Raw genomic sequence first — 12,500 nt, 5'->3', positions numbered from 1 at the left:
GTACTTTCTGAAAACATTTGGTTATTTCATTTTCCTATTAAATATGACAATTTTTTTTATTCCATGGAAAGTTTAGTGTACTTGCTGAAAACATTTGGTAATATCATTTTCCTATTAGATATTACAATTTTTTTTTATTCCATGAAAAGTTTATTGTACTTTCTGAAAACATTTGGTAATTTCATTTTCCTATTAAATATGACAATTTTTTTTATTCCATGGAAAGTTTAGTGTACTTGCTGAAAACATTTGGTAATATCATTTTCCTATTAGATATTACAATTTTTTTTTATTCCATGAAAAGTTTATTGTACTTTCTGAAAACATTTGGTAATTTCATTTTCCTATTAAATATGACAATTTTTTTTATTCCATGGAAAGTTTAGTGTACTTGCTGAAAACATTTGGTAATATCATTTTCCTATTAGATATTACAATTTTTTTTTATTCCATGAAAAGTTTATTGTACTTTCTGAAAACATTTGGTAATTTCATTTTCCTATTAAATATGACAATTTTTTTTATTCCATGGAAAGTTTAGTGTACTTTCTGAAAACATTTGGTAATATCATTTTCCTATTAAATATGACAATTTTTTTTATTCCATGGAAAGTTTAGTGTACTTGCTGAAAACATTTGGTAATATCATTTTCCTATTAGATATTACAATTTTTTTTTTATTCCATGAAAAGTTTATTGTACTTTCTGAAAACATTTGGTAATTTCATTTTCCTATTAAATATGACAATTTTTTTTATTCCATGGAAAGTTTAGTGTACTTGCTGAAAACATTTGGTAATATCATTTTCCTATTAGATATTACAATTTTTTTTTATTCCATGAAAAGTTTATTGTACTTTCTGAAAACATTTGGTAATTTCATTTTCCTATTAAATATGACAATTTTTTTTTATTCCATGGAAAGTTTAGTGTACTTTCTGAAAACATTTGGTAATATCATTTTCCTATTAAATATGACAATTTTTTTTATTCCATGAAAAGTTTAGTGTACTTTCTGAAAACATTTGGTAATATCATTTTCCTATTAGACATGACAATTTTTTTTTATTCCATGAAAAGTTTATTGTACTTTCTGAAAACATTTGGTAATATCATTTTCCTATTAGATATGACAATTTTTTTTTATTCCATGAAAAGTTTAGTGTACTTTCTGAAAACATTTGGTAATTTAATTTTCCTATTAAATATGACAGTTTTTTTTATTCCAAGGAAAGTTTAGTGTACTTTCTGAAAACATTTGGTAGTATCATTTTCCTATTAGATATGACATTTTTTTTTTATTCCATGGAAAGTTTAGTGTACTTTCTGAAAACATTTGGTAATTTAATTTTCCTATTAGATATGACAATTTTTTTTTATTCCATGGAAAGTTTAGTGTACTTGCTGAAAACATTTGGTAATATCATTTTCCTATTAGATATTACAATTTTTTTTTATTCCATGAAAAGTTTAGTGTACTTTCTGAAAACATTTGGTAATTTAATTTTCCTATTAAATATGACAGTTTTTTTTATTCCAAGGAAAGTTTAGTGTACTTTCTGAAAACATTTGGTAATATCATTTTCCTATTAGATATGACAATTTTTTTTTATTCCATGAAAAGTTTAGTGTACTTTCTGAAAACATTTGGTAATATCATTTTCCTATTAAATATGACAATTTTTTTTATTCCATGGAAAGTTTAGTGTACTTGCTGAAAACATTTGGTAATATCATTTTCCTATTAGATATTACAATTTTTTTTTTATTCCATGAAAAGTTTATTGTACTTTCTGAAAACATTTGGTAATTTCATTTTCCTATTAAATATGACAATTTTTTTTTATTCCATGGAAAGTTTAGTGTACTTGCTGAAAACATTTGGTAATATCATTTTCCTATTAGATATTACAATTTTTTTTTATTCCATGAAAAGTTTATTGTACTTTCTGAAAACATTTGGTAATTTCATTTTCCTATTAAATATGACAATTTTTTTTTATTCCATGGAAAGTTTAGTGTACTTTCTGAAAACATTTGGTAATATCATTTTCCTATTAAATATGACAATTTTTTTTATTCCATGAAAAGTTTAGTGTACTTTCTGAAAACATTTGGTAATATCATTTTCCTATTAGACATGACAATTTTTTTTTATTCCATGAAAAGTTTATTGTACTTTCTGAAAACATTTGGTAATTTAATTTTCCTATTAAATATGACAGTTTTTTTTATTCCAAGGAAAGTTTAGTGTACTTTCTGAAAACATTTGGTAGTATCATTTTCCTATTAGATATGACATTTTTTTTTTATTCCATGGAAAGTTTAGTGTACTTTCTGAAAACATTTGGTAATTTAATTTTCCTATTAGATATGACAATTTTTTTTTATTCCATGGAAAGTTTAGTGTACTTGCTGAAAACATTTGGTAATATCATTTTCCTATTAGATATGACATTTTTTTTTTATTCCATGAAAAGTTTATTGTACCTTCTGAAAACATTTGGTAATTTAATTTTCCTATTAGATATGACAATTTTTTTTTATTCCATGGAAAGTTTAGTGTACTTGCTGAAAACATTTGGTAATATCATTTTCCTATTAGATATTACAATTTTTTTTTATTCCATGAAAAGTTTAGTGTACTTTCTGAAAACATTTGGTAATTTAATTTTCCTATTAAATATGACAGTTTTTTTTATTCCAAGGAAAGTTTAGTGTACTTTCTGAAAACATTTGGTAATATCATTTTCCTATTAGATATGACAATTTTTTTTTATTCCATGAAAAGTTTAGTGTACTTTCTGAAAACATTTGGTAATTTAATTTTCCTATTAAATATGACAGTTTTTTTATTCCAAGGAAAGTTTAGTGTACTTTCTGAAAACATTTGGTAGTATCATTTTCCTATTAGATATGACATTTTTTTTTTATTCCATGGAAAGTTTAGTGTACTTTCTGAAAACATTTGGTAATTTAATTTTCCTATTAGATATGACAATTTTTTTTATTCCATGGAAAGTTTAGTGTACTTGCTGAAAACATTTGGTAATATCATTTTCCTATTAGATATGACATTTTTTTTTTATTCCATGAAAAGTTTATTGTACCTTCTGAAAACATTTGGTAATATTTTCCTATTAAATATGACAATTTTTTTTTTATTCCAAGGAAAGTTTAGTGTACTTTCTGAAAACATTTGGTAGTATCATTTTCCTATTAGATATGACAATTTTTTTTTTTATTCCATGGAAAGTTTAGTGTACTTTCTGAAAGCATTTAGTATATAATATAATTTTTCTAATAGATAGCCTATGAGGCGTTACATATTCTACGTTATATATTCTTGAGAGAGAGAGAGAGAGAGAGAGAGAGAGAGAGAGAGAGAGAGAGAGAGAGAGAGAGAGAGAGAGAGAGAGAGAGAGAGAGAGAGAATTATGAACTATTTTCTTGATTCCTTTCTAAAGGCGAGGAATTTTGGAATATTATGATTTAAAATTTTGTGTTTACCCAAAACTACTTTTTTGTTACCTCCACCAACGAAATTGGAAGGCTATTTTTTACCCCCCTGTTTTTGCGGTTTTTTTTCTTTTTTTTTCGTGTGCGTGTTTATTTGTGAACAGCTTCCTGACTACAATTTTAATCGTAAAGTAAGGACACTTAAACTGTTATGTAAAGAGCCGGAAATGATTAAATTTTGGCAGGTCAAAGGTCAAGGTCACGGACGAGTAATACGTCCAAAATGATTCCAAAATGTCGAGAAATAAGCTGCCCTGGCGGAGGTCTGCGCTTTACTGAGTGTCCCTATAGTTATTATAATGCTATCCTTCAAGCCATTGCCAGATTTATATATAATTTTTTATGCATATCTTCAGTTTTGGTTTTTACTATACTTTTTTAGATTTTTTTTCTTTTAGAATTTTTTTTTTCGTAAAATGGGAAACTTTTTTTTTCTGAAGTGACTCAAAGTTCAATTTTTTTTTTCTTTTAGATTTTTCGTAAAATGGGAAATGTTTTTTTCTGAAATGACTCAAAGTTCAATTTTTTTTTTTTTTTTAGATTTTTCGTAAAATGGTAAACTTTTTTTTCCTGAAGTAACTCAAAGTTCTGTAACGGGATTTCCTCTTGAAAATCTCGCCTGGAGGCTTTGACACCCACTGTTTGTCGGAGTTGGTAGTTTTGTCGGTATGCAACCCACGACTTTCATGTTCCCAATTCTTGTTTTCCCCGTACGTTTCATGAACGTTTGTAAATTCCTGGGGTGGATTTATTTGCGTAAATATAGCCGGATTCTGCGAGGGTTTTTGTACGTATACCAAATCCTGTGCTTTCTGAGTGGGCATTAAAAAAAAAAATAAATAAATAAATAAATAAAGCTAAATCTTTGTTCACACAGCGTCTATAACGTTTAAAACGCTTCAAGGAGACTAATATTACTGCCAGATCTTTTTTCAGACAGCATCTATAACGTTTAATTTTAATCGGAAATTCCCCGTATAAATATACTATTCTCTCAGCCGTATTTCAGTAAAATACAGGCGACCTTAATTTAACCCTACTTTGTTATTATCTTATACGGATTGGTGACCATAATATATCACTCCTTTACGTCAATATATCCCTTTTTAAAACGGTAAATCCCGCCATCACCAATCCGCTGTAGCCAGCGTGGTGATGAAAATAGCCAAATCTCAGACATGACCAAGACTAGAAACAGCTGCATTTGTTGTTTTTGTTATTGTTGTTGTTGTTATTGTTGTACTTATTTGAATGTGTTGATAAATGTCTCCATACATGTAAGCATTTGAGATGATATACGAAAAATGTAATTTAGTGCAAATGAAATACGATGGTAAATTACATATTCAAGTTTTGATTAAAAAATATTAAAGGAATTTTATTGGGAGTCTTTTCAGAAGCGGACTGTTATTAACCATGTTATGTTTTACCCCTTGTTTGTGTGTTTGTTTGTGTGTGTTTGTTAGTTTGTTTGTGAATAGCTTCATGGCCACAATTTTAATCGTAGGGTAACGAATTTTGCAAGGATTACCTGTTATGTAAAAAGCTACAAAAGATTAAATTTTCGAAGGTGAAGGTCAAAGTCAAGGTCACGGTCAAGCAAAATGTCCAATCACGTAATCAGCCATAAGTTTGGACATCATTGTCGCAGAGACTTCAAACTTGATACATATCTGAGTGTATGAAAATCAACGCCCATCAATGCATGTAAAGGTGAAAGGTCAAGGTCAAGGTTGAGTAAAAGGTCTAGAAATAAGATGTCGTGACGGATGTCTGCTCTCTACTGAGTGCCCCTCTAGTTTAATTTGTCATAGATATTTTGTCTTTATCTTTAAAATTGATATTGAACAGTGACTGGTGGTGTCTATTTGATTTGCTTTTTTTTCAATGACAAATGTTTACAGTTATTTGGATATCTTTGAATTTGATATGAATATTTTTTCTTTTATTATTTTCAGAATGAATCGTAAACTGTTGCTGGTGGCGTCCATGTAGGGACAAATACCCTGTAAGTACCATCTAATTGACAGTAATATAGTATGAATGTAATTAATTTATTAATAATAAATTGCGCGAACTTAAAGAGCTTAATCTATATTATTTTGGGTAATTAAAAAGTATATGATAGATCTATATTGTTAAAAGAAAACCGTAAATTTAATCTAAAATTCCCCGTAAGAATATACTGTTCTCAGCCGTATTTCAGTAAAGTACAGGCGACCGTAATTTTTACCCTACTTTGCTATTATCTTTTACGGGTTAGTAACCGTAATATCACTCCTTTACGTGAATATATCCGTTTTCAAAACGGTAAATGCCTGGAAACATTTATTCCAGGATTTTTTACCTGTTTTTACGGCAAATTTTGAACAGTGTGCAATTATCTGCATATTTGGTATGTTAATATGAATATTCTCGTTTTCGCTTGCTTAATGCTTCCTACCAACTGAAACTTCTTTAATCTCATGTCGTTGTTTCTTTCAGCGTGAAATTTTAGTCAACCATTTGATTTGATTTGATTTTTTTTTAAACCTGGTATGCTTACGTCTACCATATTCTAAGTCAATATGTATTAAATGTAATTTCACCATCTTTTTCAGCAAGAGATTTTGTGTTTTGGGGATATATATATATATATATACATTTATATATATGTATATATATATATATATATATATATATTATATATATATGTATATATATAATATATATATATATATATATATATATATATATATATATATATATATATGTATATATATTAATATATATATTATATATATGTATATATATATATATATATATGCATACATACATATATATATATATATATATATATATATATATATATGTATATATATACACATATATATATGTATATAAGTATACATAATATATAAATATATATGTATATATATATATGTATGTATATATTTGCATATATATGAATATATATTATATATATAGGAGAGAGAGAGAGAGAGAGAGAGAGAGAGAGAGAGAGAGAGAGAGAGAGTTAATTTTCACCATGAATTAATCATGTACATTTCCTCCCTGATATCATATGACTCAAAACTCAAAATATTAAATGTAAACACTTTCATATTAAATCCAAATTTAGGAATCATTTGATATATATTTTTTTTCCGGATGGCAAACGTTAAAAGAAGCATATTTTCCCCTCTGCGGAAAACTAAAAGAAAATATATATACGTCAAAAGTTTTATGAACATTTTTCTCTTTCTCCTTTCAAACGAGAGATTTATTTTTTCCCCGGAAAAAAAAATCATTCCTAAAAAAAAAAAATTGTGAAATGTGTAAAATAACCCACAATTTATAGAAAATTAAGTTTATTGATCTTTCGAAGGGACTATCTCCCTTCCTCTTCAGAAAACAGATGTTTACCATTTGTTTTCTGAAGAGGAAGGGAGATAGTCCCTTCATAAGCTCAATAAATTTAATTTTTCATACATTGTGGGAATATTTTATTTATCATAAATACACGGAAAATTGTGTTGCCTATTTTAATGTTTTTTTTTTTTTTTTTTTTTTTTTTTTTTTTTTTTTTTTTTTCGTTTGCATTTTGGTTTATAATTCCACAAATTGTTATTTACACGAGCAGAAATCATAAATACATAGAAAATTATGTATTTTAAAGTATGTGAAATATGGTTCTGGGGGGATGGACTTAAAGAAAGATGTTTTTATTAGAATTTCACAAACTTATTTACACGAGCAGAATTCATAAATACATAGAAAATTATGTATTTCAATGTATGTGAAATATGGTTCTCGTGGGATAGACTTCAATGTTAAAGAAGGATGTCTTGTTTTGCCTTTTTTTTTTTTTTTTCTTTTTTTTTTTTTTTTTTTTTTTTTTTTTTTTGGACTTTGGTTCAGAATTCCACAAACTGTTTGTGCACGAGCAGAAATCATAGTTCAAGCGGATATATTGTTTTCAGATTATAGTAAGACTTAGCCACACCTGTTATCGTTAACTGTTATCGTTTTTGTCATCGTTTTTTGTTATCACCTTTCATTTGCACAGGTGGGGTTATTATTGTATGTTTCTGTTGACAAATATTAATAGGAGTAAGTTTAGATGTCTTTTATGTATTTGTAATTTGACGGTAGAATAAAATTTATTATTATTATTATTATTATTATTATTATTATTATTATTAGTACTATTGTAGGTTTTTGTTGAAAAATAGTAACAGGACTAAGTGTAGATGACTTTAATTCATTTGTAATTTGACAGTAGAATGAAAATGTTTTTATGTTGAACAGGCTGACATAAGCCTTTTTATAATTTATATACGAAGTACAGTATCTGTTTTAATGTTGTTAATGTTTTTAAGATATTTGATTTTAATTGTTCATTACTTCTTATATCGTTTATTTACTTATTTATTTTCCTCACTGGGCTATTTTTCCCTGTTGGAGCCCTTGGGCTTATAGCATCTTGCCTTTCCCAACTAGGGTTGTAGCTTAGCTAATAATGAATGTAGAGACCCTCCTTCATTTCAAACGCAATAGATTAGTCCACGCCAATGTTTTATAATTTCCTCATTGGGCTATTTTTCCATGTTGGAGCCCTTGAGCTTATGGCATCTTGCTTTTCCCAACTAGGGTTGTAGCTTAGCTAGTAGTAATAATAATAATAAATGTAGAGACCCTCCTTCGTTTCCAATGCTATTAAAATTGTGTCCAGGAAGCCTTTCACAAGCAAACACAAAAACCTGGGGTTAAAACTAACCTTTCCAACTTCGTTGGCGGAGGTAAAAAGGAGGTTTTTCCTCTCTAGGTGATTTATGTTTCTGGGAAATTTGATCATTTCCAGCTTTTTACATAAGAGTTAATCCCTGCAAGTTTCATTACTCAACAATTAAAATTGTGTCCAGGAAGCTGTTCACAAGCAAACACACAAACCGGGGGTTAAAACTAACCTTTCTAACTTTGTTGGCGGAGGTAAAAAGGAGGCTCTTCCTCTGTAGGTGGTAAATGTTTCTGGGTAAATAATGATCATCAGATTGGTGGTGATTTTAGAGTTCTCTTGCTTGAGGGTACAATCAGGCACACTTCTATCTAGTTTCTCTTCCTTTTGTTTTGTTAAAGTTTTTATAGTTTTTATAAAAAATATTTTTTTTAATGTTGTTACTATACTTGAAATATTTTATTTTTCTTCATTTCCTTTCCTCACTGGGCTATTTTCCCTATTGGGGCCCTGGGCTTATAGCATTCTGCTTTTGCAACTAGGGTTGTAGCTTAACATTTAATAATAATAATAATAATAATAATAATAATAATAATAATAATAATAATAATAATAATAATAATATGAGTTATTGGTTGGATTTTCCCGCATTACGGTTTATTACTATTACATGTAACTATAATGTCAAACATTACAATACTATAAAAGCGAGTCATGACAGCAAATTTTGAAGCGAGGGACTTAGCTTAGCTTCGAACTTTAGCTTCAGCATAGCTTCGAACTTCAGTTTCAGCTTAGCTTTGAACTAGCTTCAGGTTAGCTGCGAACTTTAGCTCTAGCTTAGGTTCAAGCTTTAACTGCATCTTTAGCTTTAAATTTATGTTCAGTTCAGCTTAGCTTTGAACTCTAACTTCAGCTTAGCTTTGAACTCTAACTTCAGCTTAGCTTTGAACTCTAACTTCAGCTTAGCTTCGAACTTTAGTTTCAGCTTAGCTTCGAACTTTAGCTTTAGTTTGAGCTTAGATTCAAACTTTAACTGCAGCTTTAGCTTTAAACTTAGGTTCAGGTTTATGTTAGCTTCATCTTAGCTTCGAACTTTAACTTTATCTAAGCTTCGAACTTTAGCTTTAGTTTGAGCTTAGTTTCAAGCCTTAGCTGCAGCTTTAGCTTTAGATTTAGGTTCACGTTATCTTCGAACTTTAACTTAAGCTTAGCTTTGAACTTAAGCTTCAGCTTAGCTTCGAACTTGAGCTTCAGCTTCCCTTCGAACTTAAACTTCAGCTTAGCTACGAACTTTACCTTCAGCCTAGCTTCGAACTCTAACTTCAGCTTACCTTCGAACTATAGCTTCAGCTTAGCTTGAACTTTACCTTCAGCTTCCCTTCGAACTATAGCTTCAGCTTAGGTTCAAACCTTAACTGCAGCTTTAACTTTAGCTCTTACATGCAAGGAAATAAATATTTCCAACGGTATGTTATTGTTAAATCCATGTGATATATCGCTACTTATGTTAGGCAGTAATGAATAATATTTACACGTGCAAAAAATTCCATGCACATTTGTTACCCGGTGTGACGGGACTTTTGTTTGCTTTTTGAAGTCTTCCTTGTTACCTTAATGAGATAGTTGAGATTAGAATCTTAGAAGCGAGGTTTAGTCTCTCTCTCTCTCTCTCTCTCTCTCTCTCTCTCTCTCTCTCTCTCTCTCTCTCATGCTAGCAGATTTCAATTTCAAAATTTGATTGAGATTCAAAGCAAGGTGTAATATTCCCTGAAACACACACACACACACACACACTCTCTCTCTCTCTCTCTCTCTCTCTCTCTCTCTCTCGCTCTCTCTCTCTCTCTCTCTCATGCTAGCAGTATACGATTTCAAAATTTAATTGAGATTCAAAGCAAGGTTAATATTCCCTGAAATTCTCCCTCCCTCTCTCTCTCTCTCTCTCTCTCTCTCTCTCTCTCTCTCTCTCTCATGCTAGCAGTATACGATTTCAAAATTTAATTGAGATTCAAAGCAAGGTTAATATTCCCTGAAATTCTCCCTCCCTCTCTCTCTCTCTCTCTCTCTCTCTCTCTCTCTCTCTCTCATGCTAGCAGTATACGATTTCAAAATTTAATTGAGATTCAAAGCAAGGTTAATATTCCCTGAAATTCTCCCTCCCTCTCTCTCTCTCTCTCTCTCTCTCTCTCTCTCTCTCTCATGCTAGCAGTAATCAATATCAAAACTTGGTTGAGATTTAAAGCAAGGTGTAGTATTCCCTGAAACTCTCTCTCTCTCTCTCTCTCTCTCTCTCTCTCTCTCTCTCTCATGCTAACAGTATGCAATATCAAAATTTAGTTGAGATTCAAAGCAAGGTGTAGTATTCCTTGAAACACACACACACACACACACTCCTCTCTCTCTCTCTCTCTCTCTCTCTCTCCTCTCTCTCTCTCTCTCTCTCTCTCTCTCTCTCTCTCTCTCTCTCTCTCTCTCTCATACTAGCAATTTACAATTCTAAACTAAGGTTGGGGGTCACATATGAAATAGCTCTGTGCATGAGTTGTGTATACATGAGTATAATAAGCAAGTGTTTCAGTTGTGTATACGAACATTGATACGATTTTAGACGCTCTCTCTCTCTCTCTCTCTCTCTCTCTCTCTCTCTCTCTCTCTCTCTCACACAAGGATCGTGAGTCTGCAGATATCAGAAACCATCGAGTTTGAGTTGGTCTGGAACTCCTGTCCAACAGGTTGGTAGACATGGACGTTTAGTAAATGAAGGTTGAATGATAATGTTTGTATTTTATTTGTTTATATATGATTTATATATATTTTTTATCAGATATGGCATTTGTACAGCTTCGCTGGTTATGTCTTTTATAGGTAAAAAAACTTGATATGAAAAAAAAAATATTAATCTTATCCAATACAATCTATCTTTATAAAATAAAGATTCTGTGTTGATGTCTAATAACACTGCAGCAGCAGTTTTCCTGAAATTTTAAAAAATCATTCTAATTAAATAGATTTAAAAATAGCAATTTTAATCGGAAATTCTCTATGAAAATATATTTCTCAGCCGTATTTCATTAAAATACAGGCGACCGTAATTTTACCCTACTTTATTATTATCTTTTACTTGCTGGTGTCCGAAACGTCAATATATCCGTTTTTAAAATGGGAAATATCTGACAATATTTATTCCAGGATTTTTACATTTATTTTACGCAAATTTTTAAGCGTAGTGTTGTGTTTTGGTATACAAAAGTCAGAGAATAAAGAGTGAAAAAAAGGGATAGCGAAAAGAGTTAGTGTTAATAAATGCTGTAATGTTGCTCATAATTGTTGCACTGGGATAAAGACTAGACGAATTGTTAAGGAAACTGATGAAGGCGTTGAACTGAAAGAGAAAGCAAGGTTTTTTGTATTTGTGTGTATGTGTGTTTAGTTTAGGCTTTGATCGTTATGTATTTAGCTCATTACTCATTATACACGCAAATAAGTGTGCATGTATATATGTATATATATATATATATATATATGTATGTATATATATATATGTATATATATGTATGCATATATATATGAATATATATGTATATATATATATATATATATATGTATGTATGTATGCATGTATATTATATATATATATATATATATATATGTATGTATGTATGTATGTATGTATATAGATAGATAGATAGATAGATAGATAAATAGACAGATCTGATATTAATTATGAAACACTTATGAAAATCACATCAATGCAAACATATCCACGAATTATCCCTGAGCGGGAAATGATTCAATGAGAAATCTAACCTAATGCCATTTCCGGGTTTATTAACCTGAAATAAAATCCTTCATCAAAGGCTGTCCTTTCCTTTGCTGATGTTGTGATGGCATCTCATTTTCATATTTTTGTTCATATTTTTATATTAATTCTAATATTATATATATATATTTTTAAATTCATTTCAATATCATATTTAAGGGTAATTCGAAACTTATCTTTATTGAGTTTTGTGTGAGGTAGTTGGTCTCTCTCTCTCTCTCTCTCTCTCTCTCTCTCTCTCTCTCTCTCTCTCTCTCTCTCTCTCTCTCTGCTTGAAAGCACTTTCATTTATTTTTCTGTTCGATCTTTTCATATTTTTTTTTTAAATTCCTTTCAATATCATATTTAATGGTAATTAGAAACTTATTATTACTGAGTTTTGTGTGAGGTAGTTGGTCTCTCTCTCTCTCTCTCTCTCTCTCTCTCTCTCTCTCTCTCTCT

General features: G+C 29.6%; 1 protein-coding gene across 1 annotated transcript in view; it reads right to left on the bottom strand.

The window, feature by feature from the left end:
* Positions 1–12,500, bottom strand: part of LOC137633008 (uncharacterized) — a 31,254-nt gene that overhangs the window by 12,785 nt on the left and 5,969 nt on the right. The window contains exon 3 of the mRNA XM_068365176.1: positions 4,159–4,331. Coding sequence (XP_068221277.1) covers positions 4,159–4,331 — 173 coding nt within the window. The remainder of the gene's footprint in view (positions 1–4,158; positions 4,332–12,500) is intronic.

This window comes from Palaemon carinicauda, chromosome 42 (assembly GCF_036898095.1).
Source record: "Palaemon carinicauda isolate YSFRI2023 chromosome 42, ASM3689809v2, whole genome shotgun sequence".
Taxonomy (NCBI): Eukaryota; Metazoa; Arthropoda; class Malacostraca; order Decapoda; family Palaemonidae; genus Palaemon; species Palaemon carinicauda.
The sequence above is the reverse complement of the archived record's forward strand: the minus strand, read 5'-3'. Positions and strand labels throughout refer to the sequence as shown.